This window comes from Dreissena polymorpha, chromosome 2, assembly GCF_020536995.1.
Source record: "Dreissena polymorpha isolate Duluth1 chromosome 2, UMN_Dpol_1.0, whole genome shotgun sequence".
In the NCBI taxonomy this organism is placed as follows: domain Eukaryota; kingdom Metazoa; phylum Mollusca; class Bivalvia; order Myida; family Dreissenidae; genus Dreissena; species Dreissena polymorpha.
The window spans coordinates 64,134,536-64,161,883 of record NC_068356.1 but is presented as its reverse complement, the minus strand read 5'-3'; the positions used below and the strand labels follow the sequence as shown (position 1 = coordinate 64,161,883).

The 27,348-nt window shown below is 34.5% G+C and overlaps 2 protein-coding genes across 3 annotated transcripts in view; both read left to right on the top strand.

The window, feature by feature from the left end:
- The window catches only part of LOC127867342 (uncharacterized), a 442,512-nt gene that overhangs the window by 396,415 nt on the left and 18,749 nt on the right, over nt 1–27,348 (top strand). The window lies entirely within an intron of this gene.
- LOC127867347 (uncharacterized) lies at nt 12,637–14,610 on the top strand. The gene is made up of 3 exons (XM_052408442.1): nt 12,637–12,697; nt 13,713–13,755; nt 14,018–14,610. Exons 1-3 carry the CDS (start codon nt 12,659–12,661, stop codon nt 14,455–14,457), a joined length of 522 nt encoding a protein of 173 aa, XP_052264402.1. The 5' UTR covers nt 12,637–12,658; the 3' UTR covers nt 14,458–14,610.

The following is a 27,348-nucleotide window of genomic DNA, read 5'->3' as shown; positions in this document are numbered from 1 at the left end:
AGTTAATTAGGTGTTAAATGCCTTTCAGAGACCAGCACACCTCGTTTAGTTATCGAAAATTGCATGTTTGAGTTATTGCTGGTATTTTTATATAGACATTAAAGGAAAACAGCCACGTTCTTTGTTACATTACATCTTTAACAGTTTAAATTACATTCTTAGAAGACTTTCATATAAGTATTAATTTATTTGTTAGACCGGATGTAAACATTAAGTACTAATGTAGTTTAATGAAAGACAAGTGAGTAATCACAGCACCTCGCGGCTATGTACTTCTATCAATCTTGGGAGCTATTTTATATAATGCACGAAATACACACTACACTAAAAACTGATCTCAATTTTCGTTTATTCTAGTGTTTTTCTTGCATGTTTTGAATGTAACATAAGTCACAGTGGACAGGCTTTCTGGAGAATACTGAATTACAATAAATACAAGAATAAGCTTAATCTGAAGACTGATATATGGAAAAATGATCAAATGGATGTGGATAACTTTCTAACGCATCGAAACGATCAGGTTAAACTGTTGTTGCATTAAAAATATGCATATTTAAACATTCAATGTAGCTATATTATTGGTAAAATCATCTTGTTTGATACGATACTGGAAATTCTATAAACACATCATTTATATTAAACAACCAAAGTCAATAAGCCTTTGATAAGTGAACTATTCACATTGTGTTCAGGAAATCAATCACTATAAGAATGGAGGCAAATTAAACAAAATAGCAATCGCTATTTTCATGTTTCATATTTGTAAATCGACATCAATTGTTTTTGTTACAACAGTCGAATAAAGTAGAGAATAGAAAACAAATATTCAGGACGTATCCACAACAGCTGTTAATTGTGCATACACATCATAACAATAATATCCGTTGTCTCTATTATTAGTTCGTAAATATTCATACATCATACAGTAGCTTACTTGGTTCTGTTTAATTATGTTCGAGGCGTTCAGTTTCATTGGGTTATGGTTATAACATTGAAATGTATTATATTTTTATTCTATATTATTAATATAAAACTGTATTATAACATTCATCAACACTGTCGTTTTGAATTCTGAACACAATATAAGGCTCTTTTGGATCTTGGTAAGTTCTATTTGAATTTGTGCAGTTATATTATCACAAACAACATCAGCGTATGCAAGATTGTGTATACGAAATGTCGTTTATATTGATAGAGGGGACTTTATATCGAGAGTAAACTCACAAGATCGATTCACTGCCATGATTTTATCTTATTCAATATGGTCATTCCAGAAGCATAAGTTAGAGAAGTTCAATTCTGGATGATAATGAAACGAAATTGCATTGAATTTGCAGTTGTTAAGGGAAAGAAGGCATTGAATAGGCGGTTGATTGTTCTCGATATCACATTGATAGTTAAAAGATCGAAGATGAGTTGAGTAACCGCATCTACCGGATTGTCGACGATTATATAAAGCTCAGTATCGTCTGCGAACAGGCCACCTGGGCGTGAATATCTCGCACAATCTCATTTATGTATAAAACAAAAGGAGGGGCCCTATTATGGACCCTTCAGGAACACAAGCATTGAACGTTAATGAGTCAAATTACAACCGGAAATTCAAACATACTTTCGTCTGTCATTTAGATAATCTAAAAACCGAGATACCACTGAGTAGTATCTTATGAATTAGTCATTCGTATCATACTATTATCAAATGCCTATAAAATGTCACAAAATACAGCTTTAACCACCCTTCATCGAGGGCTTTACACAAAGATTGATCTACTTATGGGTTGACAGTATAATCTTTGGTAAAAAATCTGATTGAAATGGGGTTATTAAGTCAGTGGCCCTTTAATGGTTTAATATAGAAAGATTTATTTCAAGACATTTACTTCCAAGACTTTGAAGACTGATTGGTATGCAGTTACCTTCACCCTAAGGATCTGACTTTTTGTGAATTGCACATACATTTGCTTCTTTCCAGTTCCGTTGAAACCTGAACGTAGTGATTTAGAAATTGAACAGATTTTAAAATGGACCTGAAAGCTCAGCTAAGATTTCTATTTAGACTTGGCTTTTTAAGTTGTCCGGTCCTTATGTTGTCCGTACCAGTTTTCATTTCTTTAAAATCTGAGACATTTTGACAGGAACTGCTTAAGTCTTCTAAATCGGGACAGCCTGAATCATGGCAATTTTAGATATACGCATGCGTATTGTTTATACATAGATGAAACAGGTTGAGCTTGAAAAAAGGCATTTAGGATATTTGCTTTACCAAGGGTTGACTGATGTGTAGTATTTATGATTTAAGGAAGGATACTTGTTATGTGGATTGTTTTTTGTTGATTGATCATTTTCCAGAAGTAGGCGATAAGTGTTGTTTTTCTTTTCGCGTATTATTTTAGCAAGGTTATATTAGTAAAGGTTCTTCGCTGATCTGACCAAATTATTAACCGTATTACGTTGTTGGCGATACATGTGCCGATGTCTGTCTATATGTGTAGCCTGGGCTTTTTTGTTTTAACGTTTACGGTGTCGGATATCTCTTTCGTATACTGCTATGTAAGTTGTAACCATAGAAGATCAGCTATTTTTATTGTCGTTTCGCATATTGAGATAGGTTGATGTGTGAAATTTGAGGCATACATATCGATATTATTATCTCTGCAAATAATCAAATAAACGTTTTGTCATATATGTCGTACATTATTCAAGTATCCATCTTGTTTTAAATAAGACCCATTTTTCCTTTTGAGGTTATGGCCCTGTAAATATGACAATGATACTAAATAAGTTGGTAAAGAAAAGGTTCCACAATGCAACTCGTTAAAACTGTCGATGGAGTTGTCATCCTACAAAGGTAGCAAAATATTCAGAGGTTTCAGTAAAATAGGTAGGTTCGTTAATAACTGTGAGAGATTATGTAACAGGAGAGAGTTCAATTTGATCTAAGGCGTTGATTAATTCATGCCGAGATTAAGTCACCTGTGATAAAACTGCTTTCAACACATAATATGTCATTGGCTAGTCTGTAATTGAATGCGGTATAATTGCTTATAAGGACCAAAGTTATGTGATCTATAATATTAGCCGAATAAAAGTTGTCGTCCCTCGATACACAATTCAAACCATAATCATTTATTATTGTCGGGTGTAAGTTCTTGACTTTCAATGACATAAAAGGTCAGATTATATATATACTAGTATATGAAAATGCCTCGTGAGAATCGTTTGGTATATGAAGAGGAATGTAAACTTGCAGTCTAAGTGTTTAACAAAGACAAGTTTCACTAAATGATATAATATCGAAGCCGTTAATATAAGCATATAGGATATATTTTTCTTGGAGAGGTTGTTTTTATCGTTGTAGTGTACAATTAAGATTATTCGTAAATGATTCAGTTTTTGAAGATGACGACGATGTCAAAACATATAAGGCATATATACCAACGGAGCTGTTAGGTCAATGCTTTTGATGGGCCTCGCCTCCTCTAAGAGGAAAGACAAAAATCTAATTCAACATATTCAATCGTATAAGGCTTCCAATTTTTATAGGGAGTGAATACGACAAACTTACCCTCATCCTATACAAACCAATGTCGCTTAATATTGTGTAATACCTGTTTGTCAGAGAAAAGCTAACGTGCGCCCGAACCAAAAGAACATAACTAGAGAAAGAAGGAATATTGAGAGAAAAATTATTATACAAATGAGCAAATTGTTTGCTCGTGGTTGATGTTTTTTAATGGAGTGTACAGCCTTATTTGATATAGTTATATATTTGGTCGTCTAAATAATGTAAAAAGTTGGTGCGAATAGTTGATGTTTGAGAAAATAACATATTCACAAATACACTGTGTGTACAAACTAGAATTTTGTAGTCAAGTCAACATATATGACAATATGTTAACAAAGCTGGTTGTATATGCAAAGTGGCGTGTTAACAGGATAGTCCGTTAAATTGACCATGCATGCCATTTGATTGACAAGTCGACATGCTACTTAAGACAAAATAGTATAGTATGTTGTTGTTTTTTCAACCAAAGACGAATGGTGGGTCAAAGGTTGAACTGTGTATGTGCTCTTATTCCTGCATGCGCAACTTGTGTATTGGTGAACATAAAAACACAAAGGCGTGCACGATTTCCGCAAGATAAAAAGGAATAAATGTCCGCTAGGAGCGTGTTTATGTCTCGTAGTGTTCAATATAGGCGTAGATTAGGGGTGTATGAACGGAGTAATTGTTTGTTTTTTGTCATTTGTAGTAAATTCATTCCGGGTGAAACGGGCATATATGTGTGCCAGGTGGATCTTATTTGATACATTTTAAAAAGTGAAGGTTGATTTTTTTAAGTGTATGAGTCGGTGTTCATAAAAGTGTAGATGGTCATAGTTTAAACGTGTGGATTCGTGCAGTTTTGGATATATCCGTAAGGGCGGGCTTGATAGATCAACACTTTTGAACGCAGCATCTTGACGTATATGAACAAGATTTGAATATTGTAATATCTTGTTTATTATAGTAGAAGATAGAACTTAGAAGGACACACTGCGGTACGATTAATCTGGTAAGATCTAGTTATCCGTGGTAGATTGACAGCCAGTAGGTAGAAGACACTTAATTTAAAAAACAAATTTGGTTTTAGGAATGCGAAAATATTTGTGTGTATACTTTAGGACTAAAGATTGTTTAGTTAACCTATTAAAGAAATGTGTACTTGTCATAATTTGAGCAATTTAATTTGAACTTATTTTGTGAAAAACTAAATACACATAGTGGCTATCACAGTAATTGACAATGCACAAATTGATATTTTTTTGTTTTAGCATAGTAGATCTATATACTTGAACTTTGATATATCATAAAGTAGCAATTCATGTTAACTTATCATTCTAAATTAGAACATTCAGTTTTACATGGAAAAGTCTAAACAAATAAGATGCTGTACAAACTAAAATGACCCAACAAGCACCTGAGATTCAAATATATGAGTAAACAAGAGTATACAGGTTATATATAAACACGTGCATCACATATTGTCAAGTTACTTACGCACCATTCCCATTTATTATATACACTAACACCATTTATTTTTAGAACATCTATTATATACAGCATTTAGTCATACATGACAACACAGTGAGTCTTAAAAAATCAGTTGCTGTAGACAGTCGGATAAATCTTCCAGCTTCTAAGATTCAAAACTATGAATGCTAAAGAGTACAATTTTAATAAATACGCATTTAATACACACATGAACTAGAAATGGCGTGGCAGAGGCCGACGCGTATCCCCACGCCGCATGTTTGACTCAGGGGCGCCCCAGGATTGTTAATGGGGTCATGCATAGTTGAGATTGACCGTATTGTCATAAGAGAAGTTCAGTATCAATAAGAAGTGAATCGGTGGAGAAATGAAGAAATTATAGTAAAATGCAATTTTGGGTGGGTGTGGTCTATGTGGGTGGGGCGCCCCAGGGTTGGTAATGGGGCCATTCATAGTTGAGATTGACCGTATTGTCAAAAGAGAAGTTCAATATCATTTAGAAGTGAATCGGTGTAGAAATAAAGAAATTATAGTAAAAGGCAATTTTGGGTGTGGCCTATGTGGGCGGGGCGCCCCAGGGTTGGTAATGGTGCCATGCATAGTTGAGATTGACCTTATTGTCATAAGAGAAGTTCAGGATCAATTAGAAGTGAATCGGTTTAGAAATGAAGAAGTTATAGTAAAAGGCAATTTAGGTGGGTGTGGTCTATGTGGGCGGGGCGCCCCAGGGTTGGTAATGGGGCCATTCAAAGTTGAGATTGACCATATTGTCATAAGAGAGGTTCAGTATCAATTTTAAGTAAATCGGTGCAGAAATGAAGAAGTTAATGTAAAATAACATAAAATAATAAAAATGAGTGAAAATCTCTGACCCGGCCCGCCCCAACCCCCATAACTTTTGACCCAGGGGTCAAATCAAAATTCCAAATAGTGCATGGTCGCACATATGCTCGTAGCTACCATGTGTGTAAGTTTCAATGTTCTAGTGCTTATAGTGTAGGAAAAGATAGTGGCCAGGACGGACAGACAGATGGACAGACGGACGGCGGAGATAACCACAATATCCCCACGCTTTTCAAAAAGCGTGGGGATAATGATTGTTAAACTAGTGCAACACGATCGCACAGTTCAAATAAATCAGCGAACGGACATGCAGAATATGCACACAAAAACAGTGTTCATTTTGTCAAGAAAATGACTTTGTCAGCTAGCTTGTGGCTGATGCGGTTGCGAGCCTTGGTAATAAGACAACCTGTTGTCGAGAACACACATTCCTTTGGCACGGAAGTCGATGGCGCGGACACATGCTTCCTAGGCTACATGCTTAATTGTTGGGAAACGTTGTTTAGTTTCACACCACCATGTCAACGGGTCGCCATCGGGTTGACAATTCACGCGCATGTTTTTTAACGGACCGTGCCGCGCAACTTAATTTCATTGTTACAAAATTAAATTATATTAATTTTTTAAATAACTTTTTAATAGATGATACATAAATAAATGAGTTTAATACATGTTCATTGCTTTCTTAAATTAAACTTTCCTCAGACGGTAGTGGTGACATAGTTTGTGACGTAGATTAGTAATAATAATTTACATTTTAAATAAAGCTCAAAAAGTTTTTAACCTTAAAAAAACTTTTTTACTAGCAATCTGTGTTGGATAGTGGTTAACACAATATCAAAATAAGCCCCGTCCAATGTCTCAAGTGATTTTTATTGTGTACTGATTTATTGCTGTGTTAGTTTGTTTGTTGAGACGTTATTTATTATCGTGTTAACATGCGGCATGTTGTTCAAACTAGTCGCTAGCGCAAGTTGTCAATATGTCGCATGCAAAACGTACAATCGTACGAATTGTTTCATGAAAGAAGCATAATCAAAACTTTTTCAGGTTAACCTTTTCCGGAAAATGTTACCGGTTAACTGGTCGTATCTGTAGGTAAACTGGTTAACCTTTTGCATCCCTAAATTCTAATATATAAATGGTATTACAGATTGAGACTTATTAATAGTGTTGTTTTAGGAAGACAATATTTGAGGAACTGTTCGTAACATTTACGTCATTTACATGTCATAGTCATGCTGTATAATAAGATAGTACGTTGATATAATATTCTTGGAAAAAAGGAAAGAGCAATGTTTAGCTTATAGATGTAAAATGGTAATTAGAAAAAGAGGCTATCAAGTACTTACATTTAAAATCAAAGTTTGTACCATGGTAATACTATTATTTCTTTATATAGTTCGTTTCGCACGTATATATTTTAAATTGTTCGATTGATGAAAAAAGCATTAAATCATATAAAGAGCACCTAATATAACATGTTTTAAGTCATAACTTGTTACAAAAAATGGTCAATGATATTGGATTAATTACATTAAAATAACATCAAAAGCAATGTAGTGAGTTCGTGGGAAAAAACTAAACAGTTACTCGAAGAAATTGACCTCTTAACACAGTTTGAGCCCACTCTATGAGACTTTAAAGCATGTAAATTATGTTATCTGTGTGGGTTTGGTGGCAATTGATCTCGATTCTTTGCTTTGGGTTGGCAACTATGATGAATATGGTCCAATCAAATGACCATCTGTCGGTCACTGAAGACTGAGAATCCTTATTTAGTTGTTGGCATTTGCATGATATTGCTCTCCGGATAGGATTGAGCTGCTGATTGATGAAGATTTTTTTCTTATTTAGTCTAAGCTTTTTCCAAGATTTCTTAAAGTCAGATTGCGCTTAAAGTTAGTTAACTTATAAATTACGTTTCTTGCTTTGCCATTACTTCTGTTGGATGGTCCTATTCTTTGTGACCTATCGGTTTCTTGGTATTGATTGATTAACCACTCTTTTTGGAAATCGTAAGGACGATCTCATCGATTAACTGCCCTGGTTGCTCCTGGCCATTGATTATCATGGCACAGTGGAGTCTACTGTACTGGTTTTCATTGAAAAGTACTGATTTAAGGTGTGCTTATCTAGACTAAAGTTGGAATAGTGTGTTCTTTATCTCTGAAAGTTCAATATGTAGTTGTGCTACCTGTTCTGCTACTACAGCTGAGAACATGGATTGAATTCTCAATGTCACACAGAGAGAATGAACTATTCTGTGAATGCCGATTTCGGTTATGAAAGATGTTAAATGACCGTGCCTTTGAACAGGGTTTGACTGTAGAGTAGATGGAGTGCTTAAGCTGATTGGGGTTTGCGGAAATAATCCTAGTATATAATTATGACTTTGATACTGTGCCGGTTCCACTGATGTTATTTCAGGCGAACGCATGCAGTCAATATCCGCTCTGATCACCGTTATGTTAAGGTTGTTATTTGATAAGTTTACATGACCGGTTCGAAAATAGGGGCAAATAAATTTCTAAACGGTACGAAAAAATAAGCCTAATCACTACCCGAGCTATCAGTGTCAGTGTAAGACTCTGAAGACTGTTCACTTTTCGTCTAAGTTTGTCCACATTCTCTTTTTTCAATTTTCTCTTCCTAGAACTTGGCCGTTTATATCGTTTTAAGAGCAATTGTTATTGTTCAAAGCGCATTGATTACCTTTATCAGATTTACGTTTGCCTATCTGAGTGTATTGCTTTATAAATTTATTGACGTTTAAAGTACGTTACATTGAAATTTACATAATATTTAGACTAGATTCGTCATATTAACTAAGCGCATAAAAATGCATAATATTGACCTTTTATAAACTACAACTTTATTTTAATGCACGTTTATATTATATTAACAGTTCCAACAATTGAAACGCTAATGCCGAGCTATATGCGTTTATATTTAAATATTAAACAACCTTTAATACACGACACAAGATTAGCATACAATGCGAATAAAAGAAACAATCGTGCGTGTCATAAGCAACAATCATGCGAGTCATCTAAACTGGACTGATACCAGGTATTTTATATACGCGTCTATTAATATCAAATACATCTATGGCATTGTTATGTGTTCTAATTATTTCACAGAATACTTGTTTGTATATTTATTTAATTCTTGTTTATCAGCAAATGATGGCGTTTTTACAACTGCTAAAAATTATCACATTTAATGGGTATCGCAAATTGCCACGAGCGTAATTAAATAAACGTTCAAGTAAAACAACTGGGCTTAATTGAAAATATTTTTATTTCGTGTTGTTATTCCGTTATATTTTATCCAATCGCTTATATTCGAATATCCGAAAAATCATCTAACCTATCGCGACATCGATGTATAAATACATACAGTACGTGAACATTAACTGAACTTGTACGTCCTAAAACAAAGACCTCGTTATCAAATATCGTGACTTATTGATACACTTTACCGTTGAGCTATTTAGTACAATAAAATTCAATATCGACAAATGTTCAATATAGTTATTTAGTTCATTGTGATCATTTAGACCTACCGTATATAGAAATAACAGATTCAATACACTAGGGAATTAACCGTTATAAAAGGTATAACAAATGTGTTTGTGCTGTAATTTGGTTGCGTTAAAATCGCAAAAGCGATGATGAATAAGCTCACGTGTATTGTTTGTATCTCATGGAAAACAACAAAACTATACTGGACTCACATTTAAGTAGTAACGAGGGAACTTTTGTTTCTTAAAGTCCTATAACTTATGTAAAACCATTAAATTAATAGAGGATATTTGTTGGATTGGGTGGAATATCGATTTTAATTCACGAGTGATCATAGAAAATATATTTGTCTATGATCACGAGTGAATTAAAATCGATATTCCACCCAATCCAACAAATTTTCTTTTTATTTTATACTCACAAATTAATATTTTTATACGTTTGCCAATCCGTTCAAACCAATTTCCCTTTGGGCGCCCCAAAAATATCATTACCGCTTTTACACTAAGCGTTGCAAATAGTTCACAAGAAAACAAACGTTAAACAATAACTTTTTTGAATTTACAATGCAACACATATCAAGTGAAGAGAAAAAAACACCGATAACGTCATTTAAAAAATAAATAATCATATGATGACACAATTTGTTTATGTCATGGTGTCACACAAATATGCGGATTCTATTTATAGCGTAAATAACATTAACAGTGTGTACATGTTTGTTCAAGGGAAGTTACTCCATATGTTGATATAAATATTCATCGAAGAGTTCTCGCTCTTGGTGGAAGAATGTGTGGGGGTCACAATGGGGTAAAAAAATAGTATATAAATTATCGATAATTTTCACTGATAATTTTCACTGTTTTAACAGTGAAATTATCAGTTTTAATTCATTGATATTTCTCTATAAACCACCGTAGAGCATAAAATAAAATTGTTTAAAAGAATTTCAATAAGGTTAAGTTGATAAAAAAATTGGAAAAAAAATTGTGTTACGAAATGCGTATTAGAAAGTAGGTTATATATAACTAAGAAACTAATTGGCAAGTATAGACGCATTATACCTTTTCGATCAATATAACTTAAGCAGTTTATTACTAACGTCATAAGAATCCATTTTTGGATATTTATATTTATGTAACCGTTTCAAAAGTCACTTTAAATGATCGGAAAGATTTCAAATTAACCAAAATCAATTTAAAGAAGACATAATAGTTTAAAAACCAAACTATTGTATTTCTGGAAAAACAAAGGAAACATTTTATACAATTTTTAGCTCGGCTTTTTTTGGGGAAAACCCGAGGTATTGTCATAGCCAGTTCGTCGTCCGCCGTCCGACGTCCGCCGTTCGCGTCGTGCTAAAACCTTAACATTTTGTTTAAACATTGGCTCTAAAATCAAAGTGCTTCAACCTGCAACTTTGAAGCTTCATATGTAGCTGCACCTTGATGAGTTCTACATGACATTCCCATTTTTGGGTCACTAGGTCAAAGGTCAAGGTCACTGTGACCTCTAAAAATTATTTCTGACAAGCTTTTATAAATGCGGTTGCAGTGTATTTAATCTTCAATGTTATGTGAATAATAATAACAGAACAACGTGTTCTCGCATCTATCAAATCGTAAATGTTGTGCAAAACACTTTGGCAATTTTGATTAGACATCCAAGGGACTTATTTATTCGAAGAACTAAAGGTGGAACGATCAATTCATTTTACTATGAATGCCAATTCCATATAAAAGCGCGTGTAACACATGCCTAGGTTTGGACTGCATCGAATGTAACTCTCTTCCGAATGAAGTTACTACACGCAAAAATGTACATTGCGTCTATTTGCGGCCAATCAAGTCGATCGTATCATATTTTCATCGTTGTGCTAGACTAAAATGCAAATAAAACATGTACACTATATTGGAACATTGAAAATAATTGTTTTTAAAGAATGTATGCTATATATTTTGAACTTCCTCTATGATTGGTAAAATACAATGAACGAATAGAATAAGATATTCCACATAAACTATGCGTCATGTCCCGGACGCAGTGAATACGTGGATTACTCACACGATTGACACAGGGAAATAACCTTCAAACCCTAGTGTCACTATCTGAAAAAGATGTATATGACTGCTATTGAAATAAATTTTCTTCCGTTAAGTTGAAAACCATAAAAGGAAATAATACCATATGAGGTAATGTTTCTTGAACCGGATAGCTATGAAGTCATGATGTGCCATTATTTTCAAAATAAAATACATGTTTAACTGAAATGAATGATCTAAGTTATTAAAAATATAGTTTTCATGTTTCAGATATCAACACAGTTGCGCGCATTAGAGGACACCTTTAGTTCCACAACACATGTTCAAAAACGCGTGTTTGTGTTATTCATATAATTCATTTTTTCATCCAAAATGAGCGTAGAGGATTCATTTATATTCATTTGTTTTCAAGTGCTCATTGTAAAAGCACTTATTTGCATTCATGTCATTATGCTTGTACATGGTTCTCAATAAAGTTTGATGATGCCTATCCTTATTCAAGTGTGACCACTTAAAAAGTGGAAATGACATCGAACACTTACGGAATATTTGTCAATTATATTTTATGCGCATGAATGTAATCTCACAATAACTGTGCACAAAGCAGTGTTTGCTTCATCACACAATTTTAATTTATTTAACAATATCATTTTATTGTATGCGTTTATTTTTGCGATTTGCTTGATGATCTGAATCACATGTTTTGATTGTTGACAATCCTTTGCATCTATTTTAATAGTCTTGGTTAAAGCCAACGATCATATACATAAATACTTATGTTGACGTTACATATTAAGATAATCATACTTGTTCTAAAATATGTTGAACGAAAATATTCGCAGTTAGCTGCGCTTAGTAGATTTTCTTACATTATTGTTTTAACCTCGTAAATTTTCTTTTTACAGATTACTATTTATTGTTTAATTTCCGCACGTTTTGATTGGTATAAACGTTTGTTAAAATACTGCGACAGAGAAACCGCCACATATCTCTAAATCACATTTGCATAAATAGATAGAATATGATGTTCTGTTCATGGTAAGCTCAAAAGCTTTTTCATTTTCATGGAAAAATGGTCATAACAACCAACATTTCGGAGTGTTGCTTGTTATTTCTTATTTTCTGTAAGCATGAACATTATCATATTTATGAGACATTAAAAATTGCGTGTGTGTCTTTTTGCAGTGCACGGTTCAAGCTTTGCCTATAGAATGGGAAAACAAGAAATGACACCAACGGCTGCAAACAAGGTTCAATTGAATTCTATTGTTTTAACACCACAGTAACCTAATTTATTAATACGAACACCACAAAACAGTTTAAACGACATCAATTACGACCTGTATCTCTTTCAACCCTTATCGTAAAAAATGTAAACTAAGTACACTGGTATGCGTTATGATAAAAGTAACATTAACTAGAAATGGCGCGGCAGAAGCCGACGCGTATCCCCACGCCGCATGTTTGACCCAGGGATGCCCCAGGGTTGGTAATGGGGCCATGCATAGTTGCGATTGACCGTATTGTCATAAGAGAAGTTCAGTAACAATTAGAAGTGAATCGGTGTAGAAATAAAGAAGTTATTGTAAAAGGCAATTTTGGGTGGGTGTGGCCTATCTGGGTGGGGCGCCCCAGGGTTGTTAATGGGGCCATGCATAGTTGAGATTGACCGTATTGTCATAAGAGAGGTTCAGTATCAATTACAAGTGAATCGGTGTAGAAATGAAGAAATTATAGTAAAAGGCAATTTTGGGTGGGTGTTGCCTATGTGGACGGGGCGCCCCATGGTTGGTAATGGGGCCATGCATAGTTGAGATTGACCATATTGTCATAAGAGATGTTAAGTATCAATTTGAAGTAATGTGGTGTAGAAATGAAGAAGTTAATGTAAAATAACATAAAAAATGAGTGAAAATCTCTGACCCGGCCCCACCCCAACCCCATAACTTTTGACCCAGGGGTCAGATCAAAGTTCCAAATAGTGCAAGGTCACACATATGCTCATAGCTACCATGTGTGTAAGTTTCAATGTTCTAGTGCTTATAGTGTAGGAGGAGATAGTGGCCAGGACGGACGGACAGACGGACGGACGGACAGACGGCGGAGATAACCACAATATCCCCACGCTTTTCAAAAAGCGTGGGGATAAAAATGTGTTTACATTCATATACTATATGTATATTCGATAAGGGGATTTCATTTAAAGCCACCTCGCCGCAACAATTTAATTATACATAAAAATAAGGTTACATCTCTCCTTTTCAGATTCTATGTGGTGTTCTGGCCTGTGTTGTTGGGCTGATATCATGTAAGAGACAAATGCATGTTATGTCACTCTCTCTCTTCCTTTACCAAAACGAACCTCGATTTGTATACATGAAAAATGCCTTCATCCATACATTATGCATTTATTATGTTCGTCGACTAACGCCGCAAATTAATAAAGTTTCAAGAGTTGCAATGACAATTTTCGTAAGGTACCATACGTAAACATACTGCAAAACAAAAAATCACTGACGCTTTGATTTTTATAATATAATAATTGGCTACTTATTCTCTTTTTATTTCAGTTGTCTCGTCAATACGCATTGAAACTTCGTCAGAAGCTACTGGTGTTGGAGAACAACGACTGAGGTGTTTTGCGAACACTAGTTTCCGATTTCATTTTTCTGATGAAAATAACAATACTATGGAGATTGTAGAATGCGCAACTCCACCCAGTACAGATTGCAATCCGTTGAATACAACATTTACGAATAAGTATAATATAACGTCTACGCCAGATGGCGGCTTGTTAACCATAATGAATTGTAACAAGAACGATTACGGAACATATACATGTGTCAATAATCTAGATCCATCAGAGAGGAGTAACAGTATCAAGTTAGTGTGCAAAGATCCATCAGAGAGTGAAGGTACCAAGTTAGTAAACATAGACACTAGCGGGAGCAATTCAAATGATACTGGAAAATACTTAATAATGACTATCTTAATTCTGCGTTTTATTTAAGAAATAATATTTTTCTATTTTGGTTTGTTGTCGAATAACCCACAGTAAGGTACGGTGGCACTAAGGTAACATCACCGCTCCAAAAAAAAAGTCGGGAAAATACAAGTTATGTTTTCCCGTCGCCAAAAAAAAATTAACTCTGGAAAACACAAAATAAGTCTGTTTTCAGGAGTATTTTTTTTTGGCGACGGGAAAATAAAAGTTCTGTTTTCACGTCTTTTTTTTTTGGAGCGGAAAACACAAGTTCTGCTTTCCCGTCTCTTTTGTTTTAAGACTTGAAAACACAATCGCTATATTGTGCGCACAAGATAATCGGCCAATCACAGACGCGGATTATATGGAGGGAACATTTGAAAACGTCCTAAAGGCAAGTTCTGATATAACAAAACATACTACTACTACTACTACTACTACTACTACTACTACTACTACTACTACTACTACTACTACTACTACTACTACTACTACTACTACTACTACTACTACTACTACTACTACTATTACTACTACTTCTACTACTACTACTACTTCTACAACTACTATTCTATTACTACTACTACTACTACTATTACTACTACTACTACTACTACTACTACTACTACTACTACTACTACTACTACTACTACTACTACTACTACTACTACTACTACTACTACAACTACTACTGCTGCTGCTGTTGTTGCTGCTTCTGCTGCTGCTACTACTACTACTATTACTACTACTCATACTACTACTACTATTAATAATACAACTACTACTATCGCTACTGCTACTGCTGTTACTGCTCCTCCTCCTCCTCCTACTACTACTGCTACTGCTGCTGTTGTAGTAGTAGTAGTAGTAGTAGTAGTAGTAGTAGTAGTAGTAGTAGTAGTAGTAGTAGTAGTAGAAGTAGTAGTAGTAGTAGTAGTAGTAGTAGTAGTAGTAGTAGTAGTAGTAGTAGTAGTAGTAATAGTAGTATGTTTTGTTATATCAGAACTTGCCTTTAGGACGTTTTCAAATGTTCCCTCCATATAATCCGCGTCTGTGATTGGCCGATTATCTTGTGCGCACAATATAGCGATTGTGTTTTCAAGTCTCAAAAAAAAGAGACGGAAAAACAGAACTTGTGTTTTCCCGTCGCCAAAAAAAATAACTCCTGAAAACAGACTTATTTTGTGTTTCCCCGTGTTAATGTTTTTCTTGGACTTTTTTTTGGAGCGGTGATGTCACCTTAGTGCCACCGTAGTAAGGAGTATAGATGCGTAGGAATTAAAACACGATAGCGAAGCACGATTGATTTGATAACACGCATCTTTACTCTTTACTGTGGGTAACTCGACAACAAACCATCATAGAAAATTATTATTTCGATTCTAGCACGATTCTGATTGATTTGGTTCAAGCTTTTGGACGTGAACTACATGTTTCAATACCCCGCCCTTCTCAGTGCAAAGTTCACTATTTAGTGACTATTAAGTGACGTCATTGAATTGTAAAAAAAATAGGACGCCGTTTATATTCATAAATATTTGCAAATGACGTCACTCTCATTGATGCTACTGAAAAGCTGACAAGCTATACATGTTTTATTAATTACGTTATCTCACAAATACCATTCTTTGTAGGCGTGGTTATGTCACTTATCACCAAATATACAATTTGTTGTTTCATTACATTTATATACATGCTACATTTATAATATTTCTTTTAGAGCGGGTTTAGCACGTGCCTTAGACTGCAATATTTTCTTTATTTATTCTGAACTATTTTTGAAACATTAAGCCGCGCCAATAATTATTGCAGACTAACCCACACTTGATTTCTTTCTTTGTCTGTAGAATACAAGTCGCGTGTAGTGTGAGAATATTTCATAATTACACAATTAGGCGTTTATTTAAATATTGCGTGTTGTATTAAACATAAACACGAAGAGCCCATGTTAAGCTTTTGTAGGGTTGCTCGTGTATCTTTTGTCATGAACAATTTGCTTCAAACAAAACACTCTCGTAATCACCAATCACATTTTCGCAAAACGCCAAAAACCAATTAACCTTAATTAACAACATGACAAAATTATTTAAAACGTGCCGTTCTGCTAAATAAGTAGGCCCCAATATTTAAAAATAAGTAAGGATTGCAACGAATACCGAACTCGGTTTTCATATATGTTATTAAATATTCGATTATTCAAATATCCAACCGCCTGGTATAACATATGTATGAATAATCAACGTCTCAAAGTTAATATTATAACGTTTAATGATTTATGTTATTACTTCGTAAGTAAGAACATCGCAAAACAAGTTACACTTCGCAGATGAACTTTCGGCTGAACGAGTAAAACGCTTTCAAACGTCCGACGATGCGGGATGCATTTTTACATTTATTTATTATAAAAATATCACAGCAATAAGGAATTAAATATACCACGACATACAAATACATTTAGATATTGTGGATACTAAACAAACATTATTCCGAAGTTTCGAAAATGATGAAGAGCATGTTTTAATTTAGCTGTGTCGTGTTTAAGCGATTGATACAAGACCGCGGTCAGCATGCAGAGATTACATATAACAATAAGATGGTTTCATCGATTCGAAACTTTTATTGTTTACTCTAGAAACCAATGCGGTATTGTATCTTAATAATAAGGGGACGTTAGTGACATATCCGATACTGAAATGAAACACTTGTTAACATACAATACGAAGTAGTTATTTGAATTGAAATTTGTTTTCAAATAATTTTGTTTTTTAATTTGAATATTTGTTGGCAATATATTTAAAAATACACATATAACGATCGTCTCTGAAACCGTAAGACGCAAGGCTTTACTTGGTGTTATGTTATATATGTAAACGTGTTTGTTTAAAAAAAACCATCTCTATGTGAAAACTGATATATCTTTTATAGCGAACCAACTAAACAATTATTCTTGTCTTAAAGCGCTAGCACTAACTATATACTATCCGGCATAGTAGCATTCTATGATTCTATGACGGCTATTTATTATGCTTCCCCCCCAAAAAAAATTGGGGGGAGCATATAGTCGCCGCTTCGTCTGTCCGTCCGTGTGTCCGTCAGTCCGTGCACAATTTTTGTCCGGGCTATTTCTCAGCAATTAATGAATTCAATGAAACTTTATGGGAAGCTTCACTACCAAGAGGAGATGTGTATATTATCAGCCGGTTCTGGTCGGATGATTTTTCACAGAGTTATGGCCCTTTGAAAATTTCCATTAACTGCACATATAGTGCAATTCTTGTCCGGGCAATTTCTCAGCAACTTATGACCGGAATTCAATGAAACTTTATGGAAAGCTTCACTACCAAGAGGAGATGTGCATAATATAAGAGAGTTCTGGTCGGATGATTTTTCACAGAGTTATGGCCCTTTGAAATTTCCTTAATAAAAAATTGTCCCCCCAACTACTGTGCCACCAAGACGTTTCCTTTTATCTTAATATAAAGTGCAACATTGTGACAAAAAAAAATTTGGGGAGCGTCACCCGTCTCCAACGGTTTCTTGTTGTTGTTTTAATATTGCCGATCTTGATCATGACGTATGTGCAAAATGGAGCAAAACGTATTCCAAAATCCTCTCTAAAACAGTACACAGGCGAGCGAATCTTACACGTATTGTGGAAACTGTTTAAAAGTATACATTGATGACATAATCAGACGAAAAAGGCGCTGAAAGAATAAAAAACTGTTATAGAGCATTGTGTTAGATGACAAAAATGAGTTTTGTAATTCTTATAATGATTTAATCGAATAAACATTTTTTAAACACATTTAAACACCTTCCCATCTATGACGGTCGACGCGTAAGCGCATCAAATTAAAAGCAAAAACGTATTTAGCTAAATTTAATCGAATTTAATATTTCCATGAACAATTTTATTCGTTCACTTTTGTAAATGTAACTGAAATACTCGAGTCACGTTAAGGCTTATATACAGCACGTACGAAAAAGACAATTTTGAATCGAAATTTACAAGTATACACTAGGCGGTACGTCAAGTACTCATTATTAAAATTATAATTAGGGAAGTGTGTATATATAATATTAAATGTTATTTTATGGTTTATGACGCTAGATTGTTGAGTTTTAACAATTATGAGATATTGATCTTATGGTCTTATTTAAATCTTTTGTATCTTCATTTCATGGTGGCAGAATGGGTGTAATGGCTGTAGGGGCTGTAGTGAATTTTAACTTTAGTCGCATTATATTGTAAAATAAACAGTGAACATATAATTACTTGTATTGTTTTATAATTATAATAGCATTTCTGCAATTGTTTGACTAATGTGTGTAAGTGTATGTTTTGTGATGAATGTGTGGATCGTCATTTTTTGAAATTGTTATTATTTTAATAACATAGATAGTTCAGGATGTGACTACATAATTAGCCCCTTAAGTGTATTTATGTATGTTGTTATTTATATTTTACCACTTTCCATGACAATAATTACTTTTATGCTTTTGCAACAATTAGCGTGCTTTATTACTGATCTAAACCCTCAATGCATTCCATTAAAAGTTGCAAGATGGTGACCAAAACGTTGTCATTCTTTTATCTGTAATATTGTGTTGAGTTAAAATTTATAAAAAACATGTAATTAATCAATTTGTATCGGAACCTCTTATTGCGAATATAACAACTGAAGCTTAATTATCTGATTCACTCCAAAGTCTTCAAATGCTAAAGCTTATATAGGATTTAAAATGCAGGTATACGTTTTTTACCATGGGCATGCCTTATTTTGCATTCGTTTTCATATCTATAGAAAAATATAAATATATAAAAAAGTCTTCAACGTAAAATACATAAAACTATCACTACCTTAATTAACAGAAGAACCGTTTGAAGAGTATAACTTAGAGGAGGTGGATATGGTGGCATCAATAGTTTATTTCCCGGATGCACTTTTACATGTGGTGCAAAGCTGTATTAGCAACTCCTCAAGACGCATGCGGCGAGTTTACCAACCGTAGGAAAAACAGCTACAACAAAGGAAATACTGGATATTGATTGAACATTTATGACGTAAGAAGGCCGTTAGAATCTCACTTAGCACAGTTTTACAGGGCTAATCGAGGACCAGAAAAAAACGTACGCATTGAATATATACTATCGATGGCTGTAAAGAAAGTAAAGATAGAAGCCTACGCGACGGATGCGATGTTGTGTAAACGATTCTGAAAATACTTACACAACGAGAAACAGTCTTGTTAAAACTTTAAAGAGCTGCAAACACACGTTCAAATAGAAAATAATGAAATGAATACAGACATCGAGAGTGAGGTATCACGAGCTAAATAGGTGTCAACAGCTAATGACAATTGACGAACAGCTGACGATTTCGAAAGATCTTGTGAAACGTATGGATCGACAAGAAATAAATATAGTGGAGAGAAGGAATCAGCAAATAAATATTTGTCATATGTCTGATGATGATCTAATAAATAGAAGCGATAACTGGCGAAGCCAGTGGAGAGGATCAGGAAATCAAGGACATGAGACCATACGTTTTATGACAAATCAAGGACTGATAGTACCAATTTTAATTGTTTCTCATTCGGAAAACTGGCACAGTTATTGCTGGTACACATGTTATTAGAAAAAGTCAAAATGGTCTAGAACAGAACCTGTACCAAATGAATGGGCTAATGCTTAAAAGTATAAGCTGATGGCTGTACGGGTACAGTTAAAACTACACCAACAGTAAAATCTCATACAAATGAGGTTAATTAAGCTACTGGTATCGTAGGAAGGGTAAGGGCGGTTGACGCGGCGGTGACTGAAATCTGAAGTAATGAGCATTGCTCATCAAGCTTAAACGTTTATCTAAGAGTAGTGACTTTGAACAAACCCAAGCAGTTTCTGCACGAATCCTTGTAAAACTTTTTAACATATCTTCTACACCAGTCATGGTACTAGAACACGCTAAGATGTTTTAATTGAAAGATCTAAACCTTTTGAGTGATGCAATGTCTGATTGTAGTGAGGCCCAAATTGAAAGTGAACCCGATGGGAACAAACAGTTGGTGTTGATCTTATGGGTACAAATCTTGGAGTAAAACTCAAAAGAAAATCTTCTTTTTTTCCTGTATAAATAACATTTTCTTTTTTCAAAAGGGTCTTCTGATCTTAAAAACATTGATCTTATAGAAAATAAAACTCTTTGGCATACAATAACCCATTTAACGATCTACCCGTCCTATTGCCCTAGCTTTATTGAATGAGGTTCGGTAGCATTTAAAGGAAATGATTGATTGTGGAAAAAGGAAAAATGAATCAAATAATCCATATTCGTCAAACGTTGTCTGAAAAAAGATAGTTGAGGCAGGTTTTGGATTGATTACCAGAAGCTCAATAAGCAAAATGTAAAAGATGTTTATGCTATTCTAAACATCGAAAACACCCTTCATTTATTGTCAGTTTCTAAATAATTTTCGAAATTGGATTTACGTGCAGGTTTCTGGCAGGTTTCCATTAAGGAAGAGTTCAAGGCGAACACTTATTTTTATGTGGGTTCGTTGGGTTTTAACAATGTATGCCGATGGTTTGGTTAACGCCGCCGCCACATTTCAACGTTTGATGGAGAGGTACATGGGCGAGTTAAACCTGCGCGATAGTCTCATTTACCATTATGCTGTGGTGGTATACAGTGATGATCTCCGGTCTCATATTTGAAAGCTGGATGCAATTATAAGTCGCCTTCAACAACACAATTTAAACTTAATGCCAAAAAAGTGAGTTTTTGCAAGTCAAACATTAATTATTAGTTGTTTCAGAGAAGGGAATTGAGACAAGATTTAGCTATCAAATCATGGCCTGTACCTAAACAGCCAAAGAGGTTTTTGGGATTCACATGCTACTATAGAAGGTTCTTAAAGGGGTATACCAACATTGCCGACCCTCTAATGATTTGTTGATTGGTTATGGAACAAGGCTTAACGAAAACAAAACTTATACAAAAATGAAGTACTTCATTAAGAAATATACACGGCGTACATATCCAACCGAGATTCAATGAAACAAAACGCCACGTGTGGTTCGGGTGGTGTTGCTATACTCTTGAAAGATACCTTTATGAATGATTACTATGTGACATGTTTCGTCAAGTCTGTTGAAGGTATTCGCAGTTTAACACTTAAAAGATAACATATCGTCTACTGAAACCATCGTGAGTATGTACTACTTAACGACGGAAGGTTCGGAGCGGTGCCAATATATTGATGATTGTTTTGACCACCTAACAAGTCTTGTATATCTGAATTCTAGTTCAGATTGTATTTTGTTGTGGGGCGACATTAGTTGTGAATCTCGAACGTAAACGACACCATGATCAACGTAAACAACATACCTCATAGAAAAGCAATTGATTTCACACAAAAATAAACACGGCGGGTCATTCATTGAATTCTTGCGTGAGACAAACCTGTGAGTACTGAATGGACGAGTTGCGCCAGCAAATGGCAATAATACATATGTTTCAACAAAAGGCAATGTGGTTGTGGATTATGTATTAGCCCCACATTCAAATATTGACTTATTTAAAACATTTGAAGTGCACACTGTACAGGACTTATGTGTGCAAATTTCTATAAACCGGAACGGAATGCTCGAGATCTGACCATTCGATAATCAATTGTCAAATTGAATGCAAATTTAACAAGTTTTGTTTACGCCATAACTCAAACTACGTATGCAAAGAACAATGCGCCGATTAACGGCAAAGGGTTTAAGTATGAATCGACTCTCCCTAACTTCAAAGACAGTAACGGATTAGCGACGATGACTCAACACAATGCTTCAAGGCAATCAGAATGATGTGGACTCATACCGTTTTATATTACAATCAACTCTTCCAAAAGGTGGGCTGAAAGTGTTAATCGAAAACGTTGAAAACATCATTTCGAAATTAATCAAAACCGTGGTGGTGGTGTAACACTCTCGACTACCTATTCAAAGAAGTGAACGTGACGTTTTGAAATGCACTGTAACTGAACGCGACAAACACAAACATAGATACCTATATAAGGACAAACGAAGGCTAAAGGACTATACGAACGAAACCAGCAAATCTCGAGGAGATAGTGCTCGGAGAATCCCAAAGAATTGTTTTGCCACATAAAATCACTAGGCCCAAAATAAGGCTCCACAATACCTATGTAAACGATAACGCCGACATTTTACACGACAGAACTAGTATCCTTAACAGGTGGGAGATAGATTAAAAGAATTTAGTTAACAAAGCAAAAGCTTGTGAATGATAAAACTTTGACAAATTTATGTTATGGCGATGTGAAACAATCAAAAGCGACCTAATGAACACTGTATTGTCAGTCAGGGGACAACACGTTTTCAGTTTTGATCGATAACATTTAGTATTTTTTTAATAGAAAAGGCTGTAACGCATTGCAAAAATGGCAAGGCATGTGGTGACGACCTACTCTCACATGACGTGTTTGAGAACAAAAACACATATACGCTCCTTCATGAACTATTTAAAAATGTTTTATCACCAGAATAACGCAAGGATAATACTTATGGTCATCGTCTATCATTTGGCCTATGCCAAAAAAAAAGCACAAGCGACCATCGAATACCGCTTAACTATCGCGCAATAAGTCAACTTCCGGTGGTCAGCTAAATTTTTTCAATTGTAGTAAAAAAACCGTCTAACACAATATCTGGACTTAAATAATATAATATAAGATGAACAAAACTTCTTCCGGAAATTTCGTTCTTGTAGAGACCATTTATTTTCACTGTGCTATTTAACATAAATATAATATCGCAATGCTCATCGACATATGCGTGCTATATTGATATGATGAAGGCCTTTGACTAAGTTGACATAGACTGCTTGTTGGCAAAACTATTGTTCATCGGCGTTCAATGACATATATATTTCATACTGAAACATATGTATAGAAATTATCGCGTAGGTTGATGTTAATGGCCACCATAAATAAAGTTTATATGTGTACTTCAATATTATAGTTTTATAGCATTTTCTGTGGTGCAATATAAGTGTTTTCTTAATCCTTTTACTGTAGAATTATAACAATATTGTACACAAAACCTGCCGACCAACTGAATCAATTCACCGATTTTAAAGATGGGTTGTGGGGTGGCTGATGTACGAGATAATAGAATGTTTACCAGCCCTTTCAGTAATATTTTCATTAATTAAATCTATGTTATGACGTGTCGACCTTATTATGATATGATATTTTCTTAAACCATTCTTTTACTGTCTTTTCAGATGACGACGGTTTAAGGGCGATAATAAGTTCATCTTTCGTTGTAGTATAAAATTATGTTATTAGGAATTTAACATTAGCGGAGGATTGGGATACCATTCCCCATTCATGGACCACATGAGTTTAAATGTAGAATATGCAAGAGAGTCCTTCAACAGAGCCGGACTAAAACAGCAAATAAAACAAACGAACCAGACAAACAATGAACAGCTGATGTATTATGTGTTTTTTGTTTGTTTGATTTTATTATTTCTACATAGACAAGTCTGACATATAATTGCTATGAGTGCTACTTAATTACACGTTTTGTTTCGTATATGTTATGATGCTAGTTTCTCACTTTTTGATGAAAATAAACCATTATCTGTGTTACGTCATGTCTTCCAACGATGTATCTGCATACATTTTCAATTGTATTCAGCACTTACATATGTGATAAAAAAATTTTTGGGTCGGAATGAATTCGTTATGCATTTGACATATTAACTTACGATTAGAAGGCAATGTTAGGAACAAACGAAATAATCTTTCTATGTGAACCAATACTTTATTCCCTCAATACAACAGTCTTAAATAATATGTATTCACATATGTATAAAAGAGAAAAAATACATGCATATATTGATCACTTCTACTCAAATCATATCGTGAATTGCATTTGCACAAATCTTTCTATCCACTACAAATTCACTTTTTGCGATTATAATATAGTGATCAACTCAGAACTGGTTTAAAAGAAGGTCGTCCAAAATATGTCACATCAAAGTCACATACATGTATCATTATCGTTATGGTAAAACGTGCCAAATGTCATTGTATTAAATAAACATTAATATAATATTTAAGCTTTCATAAAAAAACATCCACCGATATGCATCTTCTAAGCAGGTGTCAGGTATTCCAAATTGCTTCATGTATTCCGAATCGCAACAATGGCAGTATTTGGTTACAACAACCTTATACTAGTATCGAAACGGCTTTACTCGTTTCTGTTTTTCATTACACTTATATTGCACGTACATGTGATTGTTTGGCGTGGTACTTCGAAGTACTCTTTTTTGTTTGATTGGTGGGTTTTCATGTACCTTTCGCTTTCTAGAGCGGTACACACTTCGTTACGCCGTCTTTTTTAATCTTGGCATCATCGACATATATAACTGGCGTCTTGATATCTGGAAATAGTAAGCATTGTATTCCGTTTAGTTGGCATAGTATTCCGTTTGATGCATATTCAAACATAAGTATGTCTATATGTGTTAAAATAAACAGGTAAGAATTACATTGTGTTAATAATACCGTCGAATGTCTTATATTTTACACACACTAAATGTAAGCGTTAAGTACGCGATAAAACATATAATAATAAAAATTAATATTATAACAATTAATTAAAAAAAGATAACTCTTGATTTCCTCAAGTGAAAATGATTTCCATAACATTCGCACCAATGCGGAATTCATTCATGAAAGTTATTTCGCATAAAACCTTGTAACATAGGAAAGAGCTGTTAATCATTTGGAAGTCAGGTCCCAAAATGTGCTTTAAAGGAAGTTTAGTTCCAAAAAGGGGGTTTAACCCGTTATAATTCGGCATTAAATGAATTAATAGACATACAAACGCGTCGAGATAATAAAATAATCGTGATTTATGTTATATTTTACTGTAAACATGTACAAATACTGTTTGTTGTGAGAGAAAATGATATTCGAACATCCAACATCTCGAAGGTCAAGAAATTAAACAACAAATTTGTCGACGGTTTTGCTTCAATAACCTTTTCATTCTGACGTCTACGGTATTGAAAAAATTGAAAAAAAAAACCGAGGGGGGGGGGGGGCACAAACACCGTAGAGCCGAAAGGGTTTTTTCATTCTAAAAGAAATATAAATATAAACTGGCCTACCGGGTGAAAATGTCCGCTACTCCTTCACGAAAAACACTAAAACGACGCCATCTTTGAAGTTTTGCTCCAACTTTTTCACTTAAACGCGGTAGTTCCCATATACGCAGCCCCCCCCCCCCCCTGACAAAGTACGCATAATGTGATATGATACAAAACAGAGCCATCCGGTCGATATAGGCATCTATAAACATACGTCGAACGTTACTATCCATGGCGATACTGGATGGCAAGGGCCCACAATTCGACGTCACCTGAACATGATCCGCCTATGGGACCGTCTCGTCAAAATGCCTGACAATAGAATTACAAAGAATGTATTTTTGTGGGATAACGCATGCAGCCACGGGGTGTGTTCAGTCGTAAAACGTGTTTTTGAGCAATTAGATTTAGTCGATCTGTATGCACGTTCGTATTAATTCGTGAGAAACGTGTCGCTGCACAAGGTCTTATACCATGATAAGGAGACATTCACACGCATGGATGATGACCAATAACAACAAAATTTCGTATCCCAACCAACCGGCAAATTAAAAACGAACTTGGTTGTGAAAATTATGTTTCTCTGCAAGTATCACAGCACTTATGATATTATATTGCTCAACTAAGAACAGGCACCTCGCCGTTGCTGATTGAATCCGTCGGTTTAGAAACTTAAAGGTCGAAGAAAGACAGTGCTATCTGTGTAAAGAACTCAATCAGGACGACACAGAATACCATTATTTATTTTAATTTCCATTCTACCTTTGTTCAAGATAATCTTAACATAATTTTGGTTAAAAAAATTAAGTGATTTTTTCCCATGCCCTTTTGCGTGACGCTTCGCTACGCCACGTTTCTGAAGCGCCACTTTGCCTTCTTCAAAAGCAAAGGCCGCCACGCGCCCTTGTTGATAACATATTAATTGCCACTTAACTGAATTTGTAAGCGTAATAGTATCAGAGTATGGACCTAAGGCATAGAAGATGCGCGCGGTTGTGAATTAGTCAAGCGTGAATAGCCCGTGTCATATCAGTCGATAATTTCAGTTGCTTTGTTGTACCAAGTTCACTAATCAGTCTGTAATGTGTTCTCATCCACGATTAAATCGTAGACAGTTACTTGTAGTTGTGGTATGATATGCTTATAATTTTATTTTAATTTTTTTCTTTTATGGTGGGTTGATACACCAGGAAAACATCAAAATATCTTAAAAATAAAAATGTCTTATAAATATTTAGAAGCGCAACCGCGCAATCGTAATATTGCAGGCTACCTTACCCACTTTCTAAAGCATTTAATCGTCACGAATGAATGATTAAATCGTTTGCTTGCACATACTGTAGTCTTATGATCACATGTTCACTTTTAAACAAAAATATTTACTCAGATATGAAATATTTTAGTTTGAAAACGGTGTGTTAGAAAAGTCATCAAATGTAGAACATGGCTATATAATTCAAATTTAATTTAAATTTCATCATTTTAAGTGAGTTTTTACCACAGGAAAACATAACATTAATTAAACAAAATGAATATTCATGAGCACAATGTTGCAATCCAAACAGTCATTACGACTTGTAAGTTTATGCGTTTTACTTTTCACATTATTATTGTACGTTGTACGATTTTTAGAATTTTATTTTTCAGCGATTTTTTCACTTTGTTTGATATTTTAATATTGATCAATTTCAATTAGATTAACATGAATTATTAGATATGTTTTGAATTAGTCTGGGTCCCA

Bases quoted from the DNA above. Each gene is read 5' to 3' on its own strand.
- LOC127867347 (XM_052408442.1), top strand. From the start codon at position 12,659: ATGGGAAAACAAGAAATGACACCAACGGCTGCAAACAAG. The intron at 12,698-13,712 runs GTTCAATTGAAT...TCTCCTTTTCAG, and splicing joins CACCAACGGCTGCAAACAAG to ATTCTATGTGGTGTTCTGGC. The intron at 13,756-14,017 runs GTAAGAGACAAA...TTTTTATTTCAG, and splicing joins TGTTGTTGGGCTGATATCAT to TTGTCTCGTCAATACGCATT.